This window comes from Glycine max, chromosome 8, assembly GCF_000004515.6.
Source record: "Glycine max cultivar Williams 82 chromosome 8, Glycine_max_v4.0, whole genome shotgun sequence".
In the NCBI taxonomy this organism is placed as follows: domain Eukaryota; kingdom Viridiplantae; phylum Streptophyta; class Magnoliopsida; order Fabales; family Fabaceae; genus Glycine; species Glycine max.
The window spans coordinates 44127579-44152687 of NC_038244.2; the positions used below are offsets into that span (position 1 = coordinate 44127579).

At 32.5% G+C, this 25109-nt stretch overlaps 4 protein-coding genes across 4 annotated transcripts; all 4 read left to right on the top strand.

Moving 5' to 3' along the window:
- The first annotated feature begins 208 nt into the window (after positions 1-208).
- On the top strand, positions 209-1141 carry LOC102664101 (classical arabinogalactan protein 4). The gene has a single exon (XM_006586076.4). The coding sequence runs from the start codon at positions 341-343 to the stop codon at positions 968-970; it is 630 nt and encodes a 209-aa protein (XP_006586139.1). The 5' UTR covers positions 209-340; the 3' UTR covers positions 971-1141.
- Positions 1142-2739: 1598 nt separating this feature from the next.
- LOC100814237 (4-coumarate--CoA ligase-like 1) lies at positions 2740-6785 on the top strand. Its single transcript, XM_003532129.5, has 6 exons — positions 2740-3317; positions 3824-4405; positions 4959-5151; positions 5243-5388; positions 6195-6262; positions 6375-6785. Exons 1-6 carry the CDS (start codon positions 2895-2897, stop codon positions 6622-6624), a joined length of 1662 nt encoding a protein of 553 aa, XP_003532177.1. The 5' UTR covers positions 2740-2894; the 3' UTR covers positions 6625-6785.
- A 1289-nt stretch (positions 6786-8074) lies between these two features.
- Positions 8075-9624, top strand: LOC100783403 (MATH domain and coiled-coil domain-containing protein At3g58270). Its single transcript, XM_014779440.3, has 2 exons — positions 8075-8223; positions 8745-9624. The coding sequence occupies exons 1-2, from the start codon at positions 8208-8210 to the stop codon at positions 9500-9502; spliced, it is 774 nt and encodes a 257-aa protein (XP_014634926.1). The 5' UTR covers positions 8075-8207; the 3' UTR covers positions 9503-9624.
- A 6070-nt stretch (positions 9625-15694) lies between these two features.
- On the top strand, positions 15695-17242 carry LOC100814766 (fasciclin-like arabinogalactan protein 1). The gene has a single exon (XM_003532130.5). The coding sequence runs from the start codon at positions 15774-15776 to the stop codon at positions 17019-17021; it is 1248 nt and encodes a 415-aa protein (XP_003532178.1). The 5' UTR covers positions 15695-15773; the 3' UTR covers positions 17022-17242.
- Positions 17243-25109: the final 7867 nt, after the last annotated feature.

Genomic DNA, 25109 nt, shown 5'->3' on the forward strand with positions numbered 1-25109 from the left:
ATGGATCTTAATCCAAACTTTTCAGTCTGATCCTTGTTTTATTATTTTAACTGAGGGAATCTAATAAGTATCTAACCAGGTTTTGCCATCCCACCAAGTCACCACCAACGGCTATTTTACTGGCTATAGCCGGTCAAGCATCGCAACGGTCACATTTTTTTGGTTTCCTCACACTCTACACTCCGATCCTATATATTCCCCAAACCAACGATTCATAAAACACACTTTCCACTTTCAAACATCACAAACACTTTTTAACATTTGTTTGGTGTTGGTTTAATCTTCACTTCACCACTTCCTCGTACTTCTCCGAATCATCATCAAAAACCGCAAACTCATAATGACGATGATGAATAATAAGTTTCTTCCACTCTTTGTATTCGCATTGTTCTTCACATCTTTGTGTTCGGTTCGCGCAGACAATGCTCCTGCCCCTTCACCCAAGTCATCCCCCTCTCCGCCGACCGCCAAACCACCCTCTCCGGCGACCCATCCGGCGCCTCCTGCAAAGTCTCCAACTTTATCACCGCCTTCACAATCTCCGGCGGTTTCTCCATCTGGTTCCACCCCGCCGCCGGCGACTAACCCTCCGGCGAAGTCTCCGGCCACTCAGCCCCCATCGTCGGTTCCTCCGGCTTCCAGCCCATCCAACAATGTTTCTTCGCCGCCGGCTCCGTCCCCAGCGACTCCTCCGCCGACGGTGGCTCCGGTGAGTTCTCCAGTCGGGGCTCCGCCAGTGGCAGAGGCGCCTACGCCGGAATCTTCTACCGGAATTCCTTCATCGGCCGTGCCGGCAGGTTCACCAATCACACTACCATCCACCAGTGCCTCGCCGGGAACTGCGCCGGCGAGTTCTTCGCCGGAAAGTTCACAGGGTTCGGTTGGTGATGATTCGGGTTCAAGTTCCAATTTCGGGGCTCCGATGGTGTTGGGTGGCGTGGCACTTTGGGTGGCTTTGGCTATGATCTGAGGGAAAAAGCATCATGGGATTATTTTTTGAGTAATTTTTTGTTTTTTGTTGCCACACTGATCGATGAATAATTGATTGTTGTTGATCAATTTTGTTAGTTAGGTAGGTTCAATTCTATTCATTATTTTGTAATTGATTTTCTTTAATGTTAGAACGAATTTAATTTTTTTCTGTTTGTTTCAGTTTGAGAAAGGGTTTTGCTTTCTGTCAAAAACTGCATAAATTTTCTTCTTATGCTATAAATTAGAATAGGGTTTTACTTTGCTATATAGCTATCGACTGGAAATTGCATAAATTATCTCATATGCGCAACTTAATGTATCAAAAAGAAAAGAAAAATTTATGTTTCAATTAGAAGTTTTTGTTAGTTGGGATTGTTGAATCCATTCCATTCGTTGTATTTTTTCTTTCAGGGAGTCGCTTTAAAGCGATTCTTTTTTACTGCTTAATGCAATTTTCTTTCAGGTATTTATTTTTTTACTGTTACTTTGGTTTATTTCACTATATCTTCTTTTCTACTGGAAATTTCATAAATTGTCCTTTGTGCAAGTTTAGGCCATATCTAGTTAGTGAAGAATGTAGAAAAAATGAAACGAAAAAGGAAAGAAAGTTGATGATTTTCCATATCAATTGGTTAGTGAAGAAAGTAGAGAAAATGAAAATAAAAAGGAAAGAAAGTTAATGGTTTCCATATCAATTGTTAGAAAAAAGAAGAAGGAAAGAAAGTTAATGGTTTTCCATATCAATTGGTTAGTAAAGAAAGTTAATGGTTTCCATATCAATTGTTAGAAAAAAGAAGAAGGAATGCCATAAAATGACAAAGATCATATATGGATGGTTTAGTCAAGAAAGCAGAGAAAGGAAAAGAAAAAATATTAAAAATTGGAGGAAAGAAAGTTAATATAGGTTTTTATATCAATTTTTAGAGAAAAATAAAAAGGAATGACATAAAATGACAAATATTTTTTAGTATGAAATGAGATCCTTTCTGTACAAAAAAAAGAGTATGAAATGAGATCCTTTGAAACATTTTTTATATGACAAATATATCTCGTTTTTATTTTTAAGATGGGGAAATTTAATTAATTTTAAAATACAAACAATTAAAATAAATATAAAAAATACAATTAAGTCAAATATATATGCCTTTTCTTAATTTCTCTTGGCATAATTTGATTTGAAAAATTAATATTTGTATTTGATTGATTGAAAAAAAATTAATAGTCCTGTTTGAAAAAACTAGAAATGAAATCCATTTTTTTTACCATTACAAAAAAAATATCCATAATTAATAATTAACATGTTTAGACTCTAGTCCTGTTTCCCAAATTAAGATACACCATACTAAAATATGTACATTATTTGTCACATAAATTACATTCCTCTTTTTTCCTGAGAGATGTGAATTTCATACTTTCCTCCCCTTTTATGTTAAAATAGAGTGATAAAGGAGAACTGGAATTATAATTGAACTCCTAAATTAGGATAAAGAAGGCCAATCAAGTTTCATAGTGTGGCAAGCTATGTTCTGGTTTTAGGACTGAAACTGGAAACTTTGGTAGGTAATAGGCATGAGTCACATGACCTATAATTATTTGCTGATGAGGTAAAAGATACACTCATTTGCCAAAAATAGAGATACCATTTCCTATTGATTCATTGGATGAAAATAGCCTAACACTGATTATAGAAACATTGTTGTTGGCCTTTGTCAATGACATGATTCAACAAATTACAAATTACCACCAACAAATCAAAGACCCCCCGCATGACAAATTTGCAATGCAACTTCACATGTAACAAGCTAACCCTCTCACCATGCAAAGAGTATGACTTAGAAATGTCCATATAATGTCACATTCTCAACCCCATTATAGTGAAGTACATACAACATTCTCAGTTGCTTATCCACACACACTCAAACATGGGAACCTATGTGGAAAATTTCGCAAGTGAGGAGGAACATGTCTTTCGTAGCCAATACTCATCTGTCCCTGTCCCTGACAATGTGACATTGCCGGAATTCGTGCTCCAAAATGCTGAATTGTATGCAGACAAGGTTGCATTTGTGGATGCTGTGACTGGAAAAGGGGTTACTTTTAGTGAGGTGGTGAGGGGTGTACACAGGTTTTCAAAGGCCTTAAGATCTCTTGGTCTGAGGAAAGGCCTTGTTGTGATTGTAGTGCTTCCAAATGTGGTAGAGTATGCCATTGTTGCTTTGGGGATAATGGCTGCTGGTGGGGTGTTCTCAGGTGCAAATCCAACATCACATGTATCAGAAATTAAGAAGCAGGCAGAGTCTGCTGATGCCAAATTAATTGTCACAAATGTCACAAACTATGAAAAGGTAATTGGTTCAAATAAATCATATACTTTTTTTTCATTAGCTTCTTGGGTAACTTAAATTAAGCATGTTAAAGATGGCTAACTTTTATAATAATTAGCTTAAAAGTCATATTTAACATGATTTTTTATTGATTGATATTTTAACTAATAATGCATAGAAATTGAATGTTAAACTATGAGTAAATAAGATATGTATGGCCGGTACAAAGGGTTTTCATTAGCTTCTTGGATAATTATGTTGACTTTTATAATAATTATTTTAAAAGTCATATTTAACATGATTTTTGATCAATTGATAATTAATAATGCATAAAAATTAAACTCTAAACTATAATTAAATAGACATGCGCTGATAATGTAAAGGTATGGTAAATTTGTTGAATAACTGCCTTAAAAGTCATATTTATCATGATTTCTAATTGATAGTGTGAAATTTCACACTAATAATACTTGGAGATTAAACTCTTAAACTATCATTTGAGATTTCTTGAGTCGATATAAACACAGGTGAAGGCTTTGGAGCTACCTATTATTGTGCTAGGAGATGAAGTTGTTGAAGGTGCCATGAATTGGAACAAGTTGCTTGAAGCAGCAGACCGTGCAGGTGATGATTTGGCAAGGGAGCCTATTCAGCAGAATGATCTTTGTGCCATGCCATTCTCATCAGGCACCACAGGAATGTCAAAGGGTGTGATGCTCACTCATAGAAATCTAGTGGCTAATCTTTGCTCTACACTCTTTGGTGTGACCAAAGAAATGGAGGGTCAGGTCACCACACTAGGCTTGATTCCCTTCTTTCACATTTATGGCATCACTGGAATATGTTGTGCCACTCTTAAGAGCAAAGGGAAAGTTGTGGTGATGGGAAGGTTTGAGTTGAAAACATTTCTTAATGCCTTGATCACTCATGAGGTCACATTTGCACCCATTGTGCCCCCTATCATTCTCACCTTGGTGAAAAATCCAATAGTGGATGAATTTGACCTCAGAAAGCTAAAACTCCAGGCCATTATGACTGCAGCAGCTCCACTTGCACCAGAACTCCTTAATGCTTTTGAACATAAGTTCCCTGGCGTTGCTGTCCAAGAGGTTGGTACACCATTCATCTATAGTGTTGCTAATTCACCAAGCTTTCCCCCTTACGACTTCTCAAAATTCATGATTTTTTTCCTTTCTGTTCCTAATACGAGAAATTATTGTGTAATCCAGGACTATCACAAGTCTATAATCTCAGTTAATCTCCATGTAACATAAAATTTTATTAATTCCTTTTTGTAAATTAAAAAATTTGGCTAAGTGTGACATGGAGGACCGTGTACAATTCAATAATTCTTGTTACTCTTCTATCATGAGTTTTTCATTTGGTCTCTTTAAAATGGAGTACTAAATGAAAAATTTGTGAAAAGAAAATGAAAAAAACAAATTGAAGACTACAAGAATCATCGGGTAAAAACAAATGTTTTGTGGATGGCTCATTAAGAAACAAATTAAAAGAGAGAATAAATGAAAAAAATTGTGATATTTTTGAAGGAGCAAAAAACACTCAATCAAGTTTTTTATTTATTATGTAATTTATGTGACAAATAATGTTGTGCATATTTAGTATGGTGTATCTTCCTCAAGTGCAAGTTTTCTTTGGTAGGCATATGGACTAACTGAGCATAGCTGCATCACACTCACTTATGTACAAAAAGGATTGGGAAGTACTAATAAAAACTCAGTGGGATTCATCCTCCCAAATTTGGAAGTCAAGTTTGTTGATCCTGACACTGGTCGATCCCTCCCAAGGAACACACCCGGGGAACTCTGTGTAAGAAGCCAATGTGTAATGCAAGGTAATGGAGATACAATCTACCCTCAAAACCATCAATAAGATTATGATATATTAGATTGTAAATGAATGTAAATTATGTGTGTCCTTTTCAGGTTACTATAAACAGGAGGATGAGACTGCCCAAACCATTGACAAGAATGGATGGCTTCACACAGGTGACATAGGATTCATAGATGATGAAGAAAATGTATTTATCGTTGATCGTATCAAGGAGTTGATTAAGTACAAAGGCTTCCAAGTATGTTCTTGATGTTTCACATGTTTAGAATATGAAAAACTAATTAGTTTAATTTTTAGGTTCTGTGAATACAAAAAAAAATCAATTATATTGTGAATTAATAAAAAAATCATACTAGATGTGACTTTTAAGATTATTATTATTATATTATAAAAAAAATTGTTATTATAAAAGTCAATAAATTTATTATATATCAATTTATACTTGGATGAAAATGATCAATGCCTCTGCATTCTATGTGCATTAATTAAATTTAAAACAAATTGCTAGAAACTTGAAAGACTTGTTTTTTTTTTTTTTTTATGGACAAAATGTTACTTTGGTAGTTTTGATAGAAATGTCACTTCAAGAATTCAAACCCGTGATCTTCCCCCTCCTTTTTTCCTTCATCCTTTCTTAACCACTGAATCAACCTTACATCTCCAAAGGCTTGTATGTGTGTGTATATGGTAGGAGGGGAAACTTCTACAAGAAAGTAAAAATGAGTAAAACTACGGATAAATTTGGACATTATATTTGTGCATTAAAAACAAATTGCTAGAAACTTTAAAGGCTTGTATACACGGGGGGGGGGGGGGGGGGGGTGTTCTAACTAGAAAGGAGTAAAATTATGAATACATTTGGACATTATATACACATTCATGCATTACTAATTTCCCAAATAAGGTTGAGGGCTTGGTCAAAATGTATATTATGACTATTTTGCCATGGAAGTATGAATATTAGTGAGCACAAATTAATGGAGCTTTAGGTATCATACGCCCATGTACAAGCCAAAATTAGTTGTCTTTTTTGGACACATGCAGGTTGCTCCTGCAGAGTTAGAGGCCATATTGCTAAGCCATTCATCAGTTGAAGATGCAGCTGTAGTGCCGTAAGTAACCCACCATAGTCTTTTTTACTATTGTTAATCTCACACTTCAATTGGGATTTTAGTTTTCATAAGTCCTTGCAATCTTATGTTATTTCTTATAATGTTTGTTCAGATTACCAGATGAAGAGACAGGGGAAATCCCAGCTGCAAGTGTTATTTTGAGCCCAGGTGCAAAAGAGAGTGAGGAGGACATCATGAACTATGTTGCCTCCAATGCTGCACATTACAAGAAAGTGAGAGTGGTGCACTTTGTGGATGCCATACCAAAGTCACCCTCTGGGAAAATAATGAGAAGGCTTGTCAAAGAGAAGATGGTGGAAAAGATGAAGACTAAGTCCTTAACAAAATCTAAGAACATCTAAATCACTAGCAAATATTATGTACTTTGCTTTGATCATTCATGCCTCATCTAGTTAGTCAAGGTTGCACTGTTGTTAAGTGATGACTAATTTGACATGGGACTTATTATTTAACTATTTGTTGAAAGAGATATTTGAAAAATAAAATTTGACGCTTTAGTTTTTATTTTTGTCCCAATTGTCGCCTATTATTACATGCATAGAAATTTGACCAACTTCAATCTATAAGGGTGTGTTTGGATACACATTGGAACCAGTTGAATGGAAAAATCACACTTTCCAAAGCAAAATGTCAAATTAACTATGTGATAACTTTCATCTAAAAATTCATTGGTGTTGAATTCAACTGTTTCTCAAACACAGCTAAATAATAAAAATGTTACAATGTGTATACCATTAGATTGGCCAAACCCGCCTATTTCCCTTTCTTTTCAACTCATTCAATCATCCACGAAAATTAAGTTTATCCAAACAATAAAACAAATAAAACTATTCATCAAGAAAAAGAAGATTTTTTTTATTATTTCGAACAAATGAGTGTAAATTACATATTTTTCTCCCTTTGCTTTAAGCATACTTCATTACATTTTCTTTCTTTCTTTATATCTTAAACTCAGTTTTCTCATCTCATGAAAATAAATTTTGTAATAGTTTATTCGTAGTAATTCACTTCCCAACGCAATCCAAAACGAGCACTGACAAGGTAAGTAAATAACGCAACCAAAATATCCAATGGTGATGCCATCACAGTTTACAAAATCTGCACAAAACGCAACCCAATGGCCAATGCCAAACCATACTGCCAATACATCTTCCAATCCCTTTTAGTCTTTTATTACTTATTAGTATACCTCTCACTCTAAAGTTGTCTTAGTCTCTCTATTCTTCACATTCATCAGCAGGTAAGCTACTCTTGCTGTGTTAAGTTGTGACAATCAGTAGTGTGTGTGGTATATGTTAAGTTCTATTAGTACTTTTTCAACTTCTTAAAGCTATCAGTTTGTATATTTGTTTATGTATTTTGATGTTGACAGCACTTTTTTTTCATTTATGATTTTATTCGCTCTAATGATCTTTGTGTCTATATTTATTATTCAAGTGTTTTGTGATTTCAACCACTCAAAATCCTTATTTCTGGTGGGTAGTCATTAGTTTTGATCTTTCTAAATGAAAATTTATAGTATTTTTTTTTTCAAAGGTCAGGTTGGCTGGCAAGTTATTGAAATGAAGAATAAGAATGGAAAACTTAAATTGACGTTTGAGAAGTTCACATGGACGATTAGTAACTTCTCTAAATTGGACTCCAAGAAACTGTACTCTGAGAAGTTTTAGCTCGATCACCATACATGGTGCTTGATTCAATTCTTGTGTATATTATATATGCATTTAGAGTGGTCTTTGACATGATATTCATTTTTTTTAATAAGTTTTGTTACTTCGCTTATAGGAAGATTCTTGCCTATCCAAAGGGGACTGATGTGGGCTACTTGTCAATTTATTTAGATGCTGGTGTTGTTAATTTGCCTTTTGGCTGGAGCAAATTTGCAAATTTCAAGTTCGCTTTAATTAATCAGGCCAATGACAAAATGACTAAAATAAAAGGTATGTTTCATCCTTCTCTCTTCTCAAATTGAACTTTTGTCTATATAACTAATGGAACTTGGCTTTCTAAACAATTTCATATAGAGGCTTAGGCTATCTTTTGGTTGGGTTTTGCATTTTTGGTAGAAGCATCAGATTAGTTAACAATTAATGGTCTCATTTACTGTTTTTGATCCTTTAGCTATTCCTCAGTTTTTCAGATTCCATCTTTCCTTAATTTGCTAATCTTTTCATATTTGTGATGAATTATGTGTCAAGTAATAATGTATGTTCGGTTCCACTCTCCAATCATGTGGTTCTATTTTATCAGATTTATAACCTACTTGTATAGTTGTATGCATAAGCGTGACATATGTTCTGAGGTTTTTCTGATTAATAAGATAGTCTTTGGATGTGGACATGGACATGGACATGGACCTTCCCCGTGTAGTGATTGAGTGTTTGTAATTATATATCCATTTGATAATCGTATCATTTGATTTTTAGTCCAACTCAACTGACTCTTGATATATGAATGTCAGAAACTACAAAACAGTTCAATGCAACAGAAATTGCTTGGGGTTTTCCAAAATTCATACACTTAGATGAACTTAATGATTCTAGCAGTGGGTTTATGGTGAATGATACTTGTATAATTGAAGTTCAGATTTTGGTCAGCAAGTCAGAACAGGAGAATCAAGTAGATCAACAAGTTAACAAGATTGATGATAATCATGATATTGATAAGCCTATTAAACACACAGATATCTTCTTACCCAAGGAAACGTTCCCAACCTCATTTGGTGAGCTAGTTGATTTCCAAGGCTTAGGGAAAATAGAACAAGCTTTTGTTCCATTGTTAGAAGAAGTATTTTCTCGACATCCCTCACTCATTGATTGTCAGCAAAAAAGAAGTGGCAGGTTTGTTGAATGGGCATTCACAGCTTTGGGTCGAGTTTTACATTTTCTCAAGACTAAAAAGGTGAAAGATATGGATGGTGATGCTTGCAATAATCTTCAAATTTTTTGGGAGGAATTGAAGATGTTTAGATTTGATTTGACTTGGCTGGAACCTCATGTTCAATCTGCCTTGGCTATGAAAACTTGTATTGAGAGAGCTGTTCGGGTGAAAAGGACGAGGGAGGATGTGACTGCTTTAGAGATGGAAACAAAGAGGTTGAAGGCAAAGATGATTCAAGCAGAGGTAGATCTTGAAATAGCAAGAAGAGACTTCGTGAAAGCAAAAGAAGGCTTTGAAGAGTGCGATTTGGATGCTGAACTAGGCTATGGAGAACCATAATTTGATATTATGTCACTTGTTGAAGAATATTTCAGTAGAGCTAGCCTACATGTTTTGGATGAGCATTCCTAAACACCTGAGTGTTCTTCTAGACATCAAATCATCAATGAACTTGAAAGTACTCAAACTCAAAGCAGAAATTGATTATTCTGTTAACTGAAATGTTGTTTCTGAAATTGCTTATGACAATTTTATTAGTCTCATACCATTTTTAATCGATGCATAGCTACATGAACAAAAATAAAAGCTTAATTTTCACAAGCACCAAATTGATTTTTGCTTAAAAGGCAAACGTTTGAGTGACATTTTTCATTGGTTGAATCAGGGAAAGGATATGAGCAAAATTGGCACAGTATATATGACTACCTAAATCCATCAAGAATTTCATCTTGCCTGAAGAAGTTGCATGAGTCAGTCTACTTGCTTAGGCTTGAAGCCTTGAATTTTATAAGTAAAATAGTTTACAGGATAAAAAAATGGCTAATGCACATAATTGTCTAGTCGAATTTGCAATGTGTTTACAATTTGTTCCTTAATATGCAATATAGAATCTATATGTTAGAAGTAGTTTATTGGAAAAATTTATCACTTGTCATGGATTTTTGGACATTTAGAATTTACTACATTCATTTATTTATTGTTATATAACTTTGGTTTGAAACTTTTAAATTGATAGGATAGGATTGGCGATTTGTTATATTTAGGCTATTTTACTTGGATGCTGAATATAATAAGTGCCTTTTGTGCTATAACACTTTCAGTTTAGCCAATAAAATGCTCTTTTAGATAAGTTATCATGAGAAATTTTTTATAAATTAAATTATGGATAACTTAATTAATCATAAGTTAATTTTAATTTTGCTTAAAAAAAGTTAATTTTAATATATAGAAAAACTCATTTCACTTTCTTTTATTCTTCTAAAAGCGTTTATAAAAAAAATTAATCCAAACATATCCAAAATGACAACCCATAACAACTCAATACACAAAGATAACAACAAAGATAACAACCGTATAATATAATGCCATTATTCCATATTAGAATATGATTTTAGGTTGCAGCAAATGTTGAAGACTGAAGTAACCACCTTATAAAGCCAGCAAGGAAACGTAGAACATAATCTTTAGTGCCATTGTCAAGAAATAACACGAGAAAAATAGACTTTTTTCTGGAATTTGTCAATGCAAGATCTGTATCCCTTAATTGGATTAAAACATTTAAATCAATTGTCATTTTCAATATTTTATCGGTGAAGAAAGTTCATTTAAGAACTCGAAAATCACATTTGTTGTGTCCCTACCATTTGCAGAACAACAAAAAGTCATGGATGAGACATGTTTTAAATACTCAATCCACGTGTTCTTGCCCAAATCCACCTATCAACATCAAAATAGACTAGTGACTAGTAACAATTTAGTAAGGTTATAATATATTGCATATGCAATGCGAAACATGCGTGATCCTTTGCAAAAGGCAAAAAAAAAAAAACCAAAGGATTTTAATAACCAAATATATACAACATTAGGTTAGTTTATTCAAATTATAAAGTACTAATATAATTAAGCTAAAAGTTGAAAATTCCTAGTAAAGTAACGATAAAATCCTAATTACTTGTTGAACATGTTAATTATTACCAATTATGTTCTGATAATACTACTTTTACTTTAATTAGCAGAATCAAAGTAATACTTCTGTGAAGGAATGTTGATGAACGAAAAAAAAATTAAAAAGGGACTTGTCATCTGACTAGATCTAGGAATGAAATGACAAAGAAATAGGCAATTATATCTTTCTTGTTGCGATTGTTTCTTCCTTCCCCGTAATTGTTTATGTATTCATGCAATATTTTAATTCACCAACTTTCCCCATAATTATTGACCTTTCCAGGACTCAATCATTTTTTTAAAGGAATCATGAACACAAATTAAACAATGAAGCTATTACATGTTTAAGAGATGGTCATTAAACTTGTGCTTGATTAGTGCTGCAACAAATAATTTGACCACCTTCTTAAATGGTTCGATTATCATATTATTATTGCGTCATGTGTAACTGTGCTGATCATACTTAATCATGCACCGACACACATGTGGGCTGCATTGAGGAATCATAATTTAATTTGCTTAATACAAAAATAAATTATTTTCTCCACTTTTAATTTTACATTTTAAACTCTTAAACTTTTTTTACTTAAGAAATTACAGTCAAAACAGTAGTTAATAAGCTTAAACCACAGCTAAATTAAGAAAGATATTGGAAGAAATCCGACACTTTTGTTTGCTTTGACCTAAATTTAAGAGAAACTAATTAGTGATACCAGCAAAGTCTAGATGAGCAAATATAAAGTTATAAAAATGTAAAATTTATATTACCCTAAATATAGTTTAACCATTTATATCCGGTTTTGTGGATAAAATTAACTTATGTCAATTTGGCCTGATGACAATTTAATGTGTTGTTACTAGGCTACAATTAATATTTCTAACTTAATCCATCACATATTGAATATTTCTCTTTTCTTGAAACATAAGCCATGGTTTCTTCTTTTCCCTCTGAACACAAATACTTTGGAATTATTAAGAAGAAAGAACAAGAGAATCCCCCAAGTAAATGTAGAGTGAACACAACCACGAATCACGTTTCCAACCAAAAACCAAATCATGTATGAAAATGAACAACACACAGTATAAGGAAAGAAAATTGTCGGTGGTGCAAGTTATAGCAACGTCACATGCTCCACTGCATCCGCCGTCCACGTGGCATCTCCTACACCGTTCAGTCCAGCCTGGCCTAAAAACACCCAACCTTAATTCGTACGACCACCACCACTCTACTTTGAGTCTTCAACAATATCCCCTTTATTCGCATTATTTACAAACACTGCCATTAGTCATCAACGGTTGATTTTCACCCGTACATCACCAGGTTTTCATTGGTCAATGATCAACGACATAGCTTTGACGGTCATGATTACATCATAAACTACAAGTACTCGTACTCAATCATTTTTACTTTACGAAACACGCACCAAAAGTGCAAACTTTCCCCTTTACAGCGAGTGATTATGACATTCTGTGCTTGTGATATGGTCTACGTTGTATGGTATAAATGCCCTTTCTTTATTCAAATTTATATTTATATTTATTTTTTTAAGCATCATGAAATTTATATTTGCTCGAGTGTTCGATAACCGGTGACATGCACAGCATAAATATTGTTTCTGAATATTTTTTTTATAAGATATTTTAAATATTATTCAAATTCATGTTTGAAATTATTTATAGTTATATTTTTATTTTAATCATGAATGATAAGCATAATACTCTTTTCAATCTCTATTATAAACAATCAAAATATATTTTTTTAATCTAAAATATTAAGTAAAAGTTGGATTTTTTTTACCCAAATAATACAAGTGAGAGATTTTTTAAATCAATGATACAAATTACTCTAGTAAGTGAGAAATTAGTTCCCCAAATTGGTTTCTCACATTTTTTTATATGTTTAGAAATCTTTTTGAATTGAATGTAACTTTTAAACATTTTTCACATAAAACAAACCAATAACATTAAGAATGATTGATGAAATTATTGCTTTGATGTCTTTGAATATGTGAAATTATTGTGCAAACTAGTTGTTATTATTATTTTTTATAATAAACTTATAATTCATCATTTGAATTCTGTTTTACTTTTTTTAAAGATTTTTCTACTTTAATCGTATTGGTCCGGATGTTTATTTAAGTTTTTTTTTTCTTCTACTTTAATCATGCAAAATAGCACTATCTCCATAATTTTTTTTAAATGAAAATAAATGAAACTATTGTATGATTGAAATATATTTTTCTAGAGTGGATTTTCATTTTCTTTTCATTTCCATTTTTTTACAAAAATATTTTAATCTTTCTATAAAAAATTAAAATTAGTTTGTAAGCTAATAAAATTTATATTTAATTCACAATTTATATTTATGGGATTACACTACCATACGCTTAATAAAGCATCGTAAATATAAACAAAATAACACAAAAGGTCACCTCCTTAAGTTATTTATCTAAGTCTTTCTTTTTCCTCTTCAATTTAGATAAATTTCGTTTTATCTTTTTTTTTTTTTTTGGGTAAGCTTAGTTTCAAATTATACCACCTATTCTAAATATTTCATTGATTAATTACTTTTTTTTATAAAAGAAATACTTTTTGATAAAAATAGATTAGAAGTGTTTTCTTTAAAATAAATTAACTCAAAATGAATTTCTATATAGAATTGACAACACGACGAAAAGTTTGGAAATAATTTTAAACAAAAAATATTAATATAAAAATATCTAATAACATATGAAAAATAAAATTTTATTTTTTATAAATTAATAGAAAAACTAATAAAATTAAAACAAGTAAAAAACAATTAAAAAAATCGGTTCCCTGATTTCATTGCTGGATTTTAAAAATTAGCAGATTTTAAAAAATAAAACAAATGGATGTTTAGAAATCGGTTCTCAAGAAACGATTTCTAAACATATACTAAAAAAATGTAATTAAAGGAAGTAAAAAGAATACTAGGTGAGAAATTAATTTGAGATGAATCAATTTCACTTGCTATAATAATTTCTATTTAAATAATTTTTTACTTTTATTATTTGAATAATTTTTTAATTTTTTTATTATTTGAGTAAGAAGATATAAAAGTTGACTAATTTCATCTTTATTTTAATGAGACTAGTTTTAAAATCTCTTGGATCAATGATTTTTATTATTATGATTCATATGAAATTTTAATGAATGATAATTTATAAAAAAAAAACTTATTTTTATTTTAAGATTAAATAATTTAATGAAATTAATTAATTTTTTAATAATATAAAATCATTTTTTTCTTATAAGGAAGGGAGAGTAAAGTATAACATTTTTTAGTTATTAATTTTTTTGTTAGTTGATTATAGTATTTTTTATTATAAATTTTAATTAAATTAAAAAATATTTTCCACATGTTAAAATATACCAATGAGGAACAATAGTTAAAACACGTAACTAATCAATAACTAATGTTATTCTTTGTTCCGCGAAAGAAGAAAGAACTGCTAAAGTCACGTGACATCCTCCAGCGGCTTCTTCCTTACACCAACCGGAATCTTCTAGAACCTTCCACCCATTCTCCACATTAAATATATATTCTTTTCAACTTTCAAACACATTTGTAACTAATAAAATTTACATTTTATTCAACATATTATAAATAGTTAGTTATAAATTTATATAAATCTTACCACTCATTCACTCAATCAAATAAATAAATCAACTGGATCGTACTTGTTTGATTAAAAAATAGGTATTAATTATTATAAATTATTTATACACGTCTTTAATTTATATAGATAAAAAAGATCTTATTCCACAATCCATCAATGATTTTATAATTTTAATTGTTAATAAAAAATTGTAAAAAAATATAATGGAAAGTGTGTACTAAAAAGTATCTTAAAATAAATATTATTTCATAATTTAAAACTTTCATATTTCAACTAACTAGTAAATTTTTTGTCTTCGAAATATATGTTAATATCTAGAGTCATAATTTTTTTTTGTTTTATAGATTATTGTTATTCTTTAAATACTTGTAACAACTTTCCTTTTTAAAAAATAATTTGTTGTTTCTGAAACAATTATAAAATGTCAATGTAACATTTTTTAAAGGGTTAAGTGTATTTTTTTTCTAACAGTTTAATGTTTTTTTTATTGTAATTTTTTTATTTCTTATAACTTATATTTATTTTATTTTTTATACTATTAATATATGTTATTAAATGAAATGAGATGTCATTATCTATCACCTCCACACAAAATTCAATGTTATCATTAATTTAAAACAAATATAATTTACACAAACTAAAACAATAAATAACATATATACAAGACCAAAACATATTTAAGTTGTTTCAAATTAAATATTAAAATAAAATAAATACTTTAATATTAATTTATTCAACTCTCTCGATCTTTTAAGAAAATAGCATAATCTCATACTTTTACCACGTTCCTTAAATTCAAATATTTTTTGTCCAGTATACCAAATACATGAATATTGTAAGAATGAGTAATGAGTCTTGTTCCTCTCTCCAATGGCAGAAACCGTAATAATCTGAAATCCGAAGCCTCATTTCCTTGACCCCTCTTATTAGTACCTCCCCTGTTTCCTTTCCTTCATTCTTCACTGTCCTCTCTCGCCGCCAGATCTCAGACACACACTCTCACTCTCTCTCCCTCACCTTCCATAATGCAGCTCCTCCGGCCACTGCTCGCGGCGGCGCTGCTCCTCCTCGCCACCCTCTCCGACGCGCACAACATCACCAGCATCCTCGCAAAGCACCCCGAGCTCTCCACCTTCAACCACTACCTCACCCTCACCCACCTCGCCCCCGAAATCAACGGCAAAACCACCATCACCGTCTGCGCCGTCGACAACGCCGCCATGTCGGACCTTCTCTCGAAGCACCCCTCCATCTACACCGTCAAGAACGTCCTCTCCCTCCACGTCCTCCTCGACTACTTCGGCGCCAAGAAGCTCCACCAGATCACCAACGGCACCGCCCTCGCCGCCACAATGTACCAAGCCACCGGCACCGCCCCCGGATCCGCCGGCTTCGTCAACATCACCGACCTCCACGGCGGAAAAGTCGCATTCGCCCCTGAAAACAACGACGGCACACTCTCCTCAACGTTCGTCAAATCGGTGGAAGAAATCCCTTACAACATCTCCGTAATTCAGATCAGTAAGGTTCTCCCCTCTGCCGCAGCGGAAGCCCCTGCACCCGCACCCACCCAACAAAACCTCACCAACATTATGTCAAAACACGGTTGCAAAGTCTTCGCCGACACTCTCTCTGCTCAACCCGACGCTCTCAACACCTTCAATGACAACCTCGACGGTGGCTTAACCGTCTTTTGCCCCCTCGACGACGCGTTTAAAGCCTTTCTCCCCAAATTCAAAAACCTAACAAAATCTGGTAAGGCCGCGCTTCTTGAATTCCACGCTGTTCCGGTTTACCAGTCCAAAGCTACTCTCAAATCCAATAACGGACTTCAGAACACTCTCGCCACTGATGGCGCCAACAAGTTTGACTTCACCGTTCAAAACGACGGTGAAGATGTTACTCTGAAGACGAAGCTTACAACTGCCAAGATCACCGACACTTTGATTGATGAACAGCCGCTTGCGATTTTTGCTATTAATAAGGTGCTTCAGCCTAAGGAGTTATTTAAGGGTGAGGCGGAGGCTCCGGCGCCGGCGCCGGAGCCTTCTGCCGCCGACGCTCCTGCGCCGGCGAAGAAGGGGAAGAAGAAGAAGAAGGCGGCTGATGCGCCGGCGGATGATTCTGATGCTCCTGCTGATTCTCCCGATGACGCTGCCGATGTGACCGCCGATGATAGTAACGACGCCGTTAGACGTAACGGCGGGAGGTACGGTGGTGGTGTTGTTGCCTTGGTTTTGAGTTTGGTTTTTGGGTTACCGTTAATGCTTTGATGTGAGTTAATTAAAAAAAAAAAAAGAGTTTAGGGTTTTTTTTCAAGGGGGATTCGAAGTGATATTCCTTTTTTTTTTTCTCTGTGTTTTTTAATATTTTTATTTGATTATTGTCGTATTTGATAATGTTGTGTAATTTTGCTGGTGGTGAGAGAGAGCGGGAATTGATACACTGATGTGAATGTTTTTATAATGTAAACAATTTGTTTAATTTCCTCCAATGAGCGTTAATTAGAGATCTGTTATGGTAATGTAGATCTTAAATTTTTATTTGTTGTCTCTTACAACATGTGAAAACAGTGTTTGCATTTCTGTTAGAAGACATTTGTTGTGTTGTGATGCAAGATTTTAGGGTGTATGCACTTTGCAGTTTTGAATCTCATAATAAAAAAATTAATTTTAAAAGATAAATTTATTAGTATTTAATAAAATGAGTCAAAGGACTAGACCATCTTAATCCTCTTCCAATTATTGTTTGTACTACTTAGTTACAGTTGAGTGTTTTTAGGTTTTGGTAGGGATTAGATGAAATCATTTGAAATTGACTGAATCAAAGAGTGAAGCCGACACCTAACATTGTAGGCATAAATTCACTACTACTAGTTGTTTTGTAGGCATAAATTCACTACTGTATGGTTGTTTTGTCCAGAAGTTGGACACTTGTTAGAATTAATGTGTTCTGTAATGTTGTCGACAAGGACAAAGGGTGGATCCTTTGGCTCTGCTTGTTTTTTTTTTTTTTTTTTGTCTTGATCAGTGTTTGGTGCTGCATTTAAATTGGTTGTAGTGGCTTGTGGTTATTGTTTTTGAATTTAAACGTTTTCATAGAGTTAAGCAAAGAAAATGAAGCATGCGGATAAGGTTTATAGATTCAGAACTAGTAATGAACAAATCAATTTACGGGATAGTTTGTTAGTTTAACTGGAAACTAGGTTATGTAAAAAAAAAAAAAAGGAAACTGGGTTGCTTTCATTATTATTTATTTCTGTCATTTCATAAAAGTTCATTTTATATATTATAATATTAAATATGTTTGTACTACTACATAACTGGAAATATATTGTTTTTTGTTCTTGTTATTTTCTTTTCCGTAACTTTGATTTTTTGGTCTTCTGTCTTTAATTCTTGTCGTGACGGTAGGTATTAAAATAAAAAAATGTTATAGTTATATTTTGCAACTAGTGTATTATATATATAGGAACACGAAACATGTTATGAGGACTAATGAATATTGTAAGAATAATTTTTTTTACGAGAATTAAAAATAAAAATCACTTCACTTACAGTAACTTCTATTTTTATATTTTCTAACACTTTTACTTATATTTATTTGGTCACTGGTTTTCTTTTCTTTTGATGACAAATTTCAAAAGTTTTCAAAGGTACTCTTAGTCACAATTTAAAATCCACGAGTTCCAATTGGCTAAGGAATTTCAATCGTTAACCAGTTTCCTTCTCACCAGGGAAGGTAATTTCTAACACACTACTGTGAAGAAAATGTAATCGTTGTGCTGCAATTTCTCTACCAAAATTTGTAACACTGGAGTCATTCATAAATTCAGTGGTACATGTATTTATTCATTCATGACGATTTATGGGTTTAGACAATCTGCAAGGCAAAATATAACCACTATAAACAACAACAAAAAAGAAAAGAAAGCATCATGCTTATTTTTGTCAAGATGTGTTACTAGTGCTTCTTATTTCAAATTAAACAGAAAAATGTTTAAGATGTAATGTATCATACAGTGAAAGCATACAAACTGGTGAGGTTATTGCCACTAATACTAGTCAATAAAGTTGCTTTGTTTGCTAAGAAGTAAGCACACAGTGAGTGACTCAGTGTGGTGGCCAGAACCAGAAATGGTAAGTTACTCGTGCGCTTTACTCCTTTTGCAAGTCCCACGCTGGTCCTCACATCTCATGAGGACTACTTCTATATATAAATTGGAATCGGCTTTAAAGTACAAGTCACGACCCACGCAGCTACTCACTTACTGAGTGCAGTTAGGGGTGGAAATAGGTCAGGCTGGCCTACAGGAGCCTACGACCTGACCTACATAAAGTCTGACCTGGAATTTAATTAAAAGGCTAGGCTCAGATTTTTATAAAAGTCTATTTAATTAAATAGGTTAGATTTAGGCTTATTAAAAAGCCTTATAAGCCTGATAGGCCGGCCTATATATATATTTATATTATTTTTTGGATATAATTAATATTTTTTTTTAAACTAGCAGATTTCATTCCTATAATTAAGTAAAACTATTATCAAATTACGTTTTTATACAAATCATATCTTATCATATCCAATTACGTTCTTATACAAAAATTCTATCCTATCATATTTACGTTCCTATACAAAAATCATATCATTTTTCTATCACGTTTCCTTTTTTTAATTCTCCTATTACGTTCCTAAATAAAAGATTTATTGTAAAAAGACAATCAGGCCAGACCAGACTTTTAAAAAGGTCAGGCCGAGTCAAAATAAAAGTCTTTGATAGGCTATAGGCCAGGCTTAGGCCTGAAAGATTCATCGTAGACTAGGCTCAGACCTTTCAAAGTCTGGCCTGGCCTGACCTATTTCCACTCCTAAGTGGAGTGTGAATTATTCTTTGGCTGTTTTACTAATCAGTATTCTGTACCCTGTGCAATGTGCTTCCTGCTATCAGTGGCATACGAGTAATTTTTTAAGGTATCTCTCTTTAGAGTGGCTCCACAATCCAATCTCAATCTTTGTTCATTGCTAATTGTTAATTGTAGATGCTAATTAGTCACTAGAGGGGTAGTTTCTGATGCATTTTTAATAAAGGACGCGTTCTAGTATTAAGATTATATTACTAATCAAAACATGGAGAAAGGTTTGTAATTTGTTAGATCCTTATGTAATAAAGTGACAATTGAGTACTTAGAGGATAGTTTCCCTTCGCAACAGAGGGTTTTTTCCCTCTTGGAATAAACTAGCTTCTCATAAGGTGTGAGTTTGTCATGACATCATAATTTATCTCGAGAAATAAATAATAGGTGGTCCAGTCCAACATTAATTGCATTCGGTGGCCTAGCTCCGGACAATCATGGGCTTCTTGTTTCTTCCCTCTTCTCCCAGATGCAGAAACTACTCTTTTACTCACCGGATTCACATACATAAAGAAAAATGTTTTGCCCTCAAACACTTGTCATTGTGTAAGGATCCTGAGGCCATTTTGGTCGTTAGCTAGGACACATCCAATAAACTTTGCCTTCTCATCAACCAGGGTTATATTTTTTCCTTTCCCTCAGTAGAATTTTATGTGAAGGATTGTATGAACATTTTCAATTCTAAAGAGAAAAATTGAGTTTAATGGGTATAACATCAAAATTGAGTTTAATGGTTACCAAGCTTTTAACAAAAGGTCTACCACTACAATTTTATAGTTATAACATCAATTTTTTTAGGTATCTAATCTCAACTATAAATTGTGTTAGATCGACAATTAGTCTCAAAACTGACTTAAAAGATCAAAACATATGAAAATAAGTCAAATAAGAGTTAAGGTTCTAATTATGGTGATTAGAAGAAAAAAAATCTCATTGATTAACTCTAATAGTTGAATTCGATTCTTATAAATAAAAAGATTACAACTATAGCTGCATCAATCACATTTATTTATAATTTAATTATAAATTTCACAATATCAAGAAACACAATTATATATAATCCCAATTTCAACCCCAACATCAAGATTTTTGAGTCAACATCAATTTAAAATCTTGATGGTTATTGAACAAAGAGCAAGAACCTTCCTAAGAAAAACACTTATAATTAATACGGAGCTGCACCAAAACGTTGAATATTACAATATAATTTATACAGGTGTTGACAACCTGATATGATATTATTACACATGATATTGATATCCAGTTTAAAATGATCACTACTTGTCCTAGACTTGACAATGATAATAATTAAATGAACACCAACAAAATTCAGAAGAGGAAAATAAAGGAAGAGCAAAGCATCATGAGTGGAACTACAACTTGAAGAAGCATTGAAGCCGAGCGTTGGCCTTCACCATAGGGCACAGGAGTGTAAGGATTTGGAGGAGAAAAAACATAAGGATCTGGAGGGGTGCAGCACTGAACACCTGCAGCAGGAGGGCACTTGCTAGGGTCTTTCTCTTTCTCTTTTGGTGGTGGTGGTGCTCCATATATAGAGTAACCATAAGGTGTAGGGGATTGTGGTGGTGGTGGAGCAACATAAGGAAGTGGGGGTGAGGGTTGTTGTTGACAAGGGTATTCACATTTGGAACAATTCAGACATGTTATTGGGGTTTGAGTGACATCATCTGCTGAAGCTTTAAAGGCAAAATTGGATAGTGCAAACCATATGGTGGTAAGAACTAGAAGAAACTTTGTTGGAAACATTTGTTTTTCCATTGAGTTAATTGTTTCTCCTTAATTTCTAACTAGAGAAAGAAAGGTTTAGAAGAACATTGCTGATCTTACAGACACATATATAATAAGATATATATGAATATCAGCAGCTGTCTAATAAGGTCCTGGATTTGTCACCGCTTTTGCTATCTGGGATATGATGCCGCATGGCAGAACATTTGTCATTATGATATTGAAGTAGCAAACAAATTGCAATCATCTTACATGACTCCTAATGCTGACAAATTGTTAAAAACTTAATACGTTCACTTTTACTTTTCCTTATCTGTTTTTAAGAGTTTTTTTTTCTTTTTTGGGATAATAAAAAAATATTTTATTTTTTAAGCATAGAAGAGTTCATATAGATAAAAAATTCATATTTACGTTAATCATCAAATTAAAAACTTAACAAATAAACGTTTAAAAATATCTTTAACCAAAAACAAGATTATCCAATTTTTTTTTACAAAAGAAAAACAAGTTAAGCAGTGAAACAACATAAAATAATATGTTCAGAACATTATGCAAATAATATAGAAACTCATGCTTCAATGTGACATCTTGTCAAAGTGTTGCGTCCCAGTATCCTCTAGCATGAGGTTCTTTAAAGTCATTCACCTAACTATCTGCTCTTACGAATATAAGGTTCGAGATCATCATATGATCCGAACACAAATAACACACAGTGAGTGAGTTATCATATTTCTAAACAAGTAGAGATAAACGAAAGTGCGCGCGCACACATACATAATATAAATATAACAAACTCAACTTAACATAATTCACATCATTTTATCACTCATTGTGTAACATTACTTGTCCCAAGGATTTAATCACAAAATCACATTTCACACATTTACATTATTCATGTGTTCAGAATAACACATCTCAAGTACTACACAATATTTCACACCCATACAATTCGTTATCCAACATCACGTAACAAGTCACAATGATCATTATACAGACATTATGCAACAAATATACTAAGACTCAATCCTATATGCAATATGGTACTATGTCAGTGAAAAATCTGGTCGGACACCTAGGAGTACATGACAAAACAAGCTAGTCAGGTCACTCTCACAAGGTAAAATCATAGGAAGACCAGTCAGGGTCATGCTGTTTTGCGAAAATGCTCCAACTATGTGAGATTGACATAGGCTTAAAGGAGTACTCAAATCAGGTGTATTTACCCCCATGACTTAGACTCCGAAGAGTCTGTCAAGGCCTTTCCCTCCTGATTCAAGTCCAACTCAGAAAATATTTAAATATGCAAACTCTATCTATGAATTATACAAAACACACGACTCCTCAATTGTTCTCAAATTAATTTTAACTTGTCGCGTCTCAAAGTGATTCAGTTCGTCAGGTTCCAATAGTGGATCCCATTACAATACTCGACGTGCATTAACTCGTCACTCTTGAAAGTTTTATAGTCATGTGATTATACGATTCATAGCTCACAACTCAATGTACACAACATCTCAATACGCACGTGATCTCACAATTTAACACATACTAAACTTATCACATACACTAAATCTCAATCACAACGTTATAATCCTAAAGCAACATGTTATCACACCTGATGAATCATATTATACAGTATTAATATATGCATGACACAAACACAAATTTTACCTATGAATTATGCAATACACATAACTACTCAATTGTTTCCAAAATCATTTTAACTCGCCGTGTCTCAAAGTGATTCAATTCGTCGGATTCCCACAATGAATCTCATCATAATACTCATCACGCATTAACTCGTCTCTTTTAAAGGATCTTACAGTTGTGTAATTGTATAGTTCATAACTCACAACTCAATGTGTACAATATCTTAATACACATGTATCTTACAATTTAACACATCTTCAATTTATCACTTACACACAATCTCAATCACAATTTCATAATCTCAATATAATAATTTATCATGTCTCATGAATCATATACACATCACATAGTAGTAATATTTGCGTGATACGAAACATATATATATATTAAATTGAACTATATTATTTTCAATTAAAAAGAGTTTCTACAAAAATTAAATTAAAATTGTGTCAAAATAAATTATTTTATTATTACAATGTATATATAACATGTTGCTCATCATCCTCGGAAGATACATGACAAAAGCAATCATTTGTATAAAATAAACAACTAAAGAAAAGATTATTTAGAGTACAATTCACGTTCTTTAATAAAATATAATTGATGTGTGTGGTGTCAAATATCAAAAGTGGAGTGGTACAAGACATAAAAATTTGCATACAATTTTGATATGATAGTTTATTTTAATATAACATTACAATACCTTTTTTCAATCTACCGCAATATGCAAAACAAACAGAGATGAGTTTTTTTATTTTAACCATTTATTCTTTATCTCAGTATATTAGATTCAAATATAAACTCATAATGCTAATTAACTAGTAAAGAGATCATACTAATCCCTCAGTTTCATCAATTCACGCTAATTAGAAAAAAAAATCAATTTCTAGGGTTCTCACTCAACGCAAGAACACATCAATTCCACAACAATTTTGCATTGGGACATCAATTGGTCATCAAACATATATAATTCACATTTATAATTGTAAAGATAGAATAAAAATTACAAAAACACCCTAAAACTCTTCCCAATTGATCCTCTAAGGATCTATACACATATTTTCACTATTCTCTAACTGTAAATAACTCATTCCTTACTTTTAAGCGGACTCACGTGTGTAGTCCGACTGCGATAATGGTGTCTCTAATGGTTCCCTAAGATTCTATAAGTTTTTTTTCTTATTGTTCTACTAGGATTTACAAGCGTTAGAGAAAAGGAGAAGGGATTAAAGTTTCAATTTTAGTGTCTTCATGTGAGGGTCATATATCTTTCTACAAATATTATTTCATAAATTCCAACGGTGGGAATGTGATGAGCTGAGATACAAAGGTGGTGACTGAATTTTATGACAATCCAATGGTTAACAAATCTAAGATTTTAGTTTTATTAGAACAGATTTGAGATTTGAGTGTATATGGAAAAAATAGAGGATTTTAGGAGAGAGAGAACAAATTTGGAAAAAAGGGAGAGGGTAGAGACGTGTAGTAATTATAAAAACTGACCTAATATGTCTCTATTTATAAATAGGGTACTCTGATCTTATTATTTACTTTATTTTTTTTATTTTATAAAAAAAACTCTATTTAACTTCTTTTAAATAAATAAATAAATATCCCATTAAAATATCTCTTTATTTTCTAAAACATATGTTTATTTTATTTATTTCAAAACTTATTATTTTAATTAATAAAATCATTTTTTCAGTCATTTATTTAATTACAAAAACACTATTTTTTCCTAAAATTATTTATTTTTAATAAAACTCTTTTTTATTTATTTAAAAAAACAGAATGTTACACTCAAATGAGTTTTCCATTTCTAAACTCTCCATCCAACATATGGAAATAAATAATAAGTAATTCATTTCTAAATTCAAAAGATGTAATTACAATTATTCAAAGCTGAAATTGAAAACAAATTTCTGCTAAATAAAAGAGCATAAACCTAAGACATGTCCAAAAGGTAGATATAAGAAAACTTGTTACAACGATATGGTACTCAGTTTCCCTTAGCTTCATCAAGCTTGTAAACTCCTTCCTTCTATTTTTTTC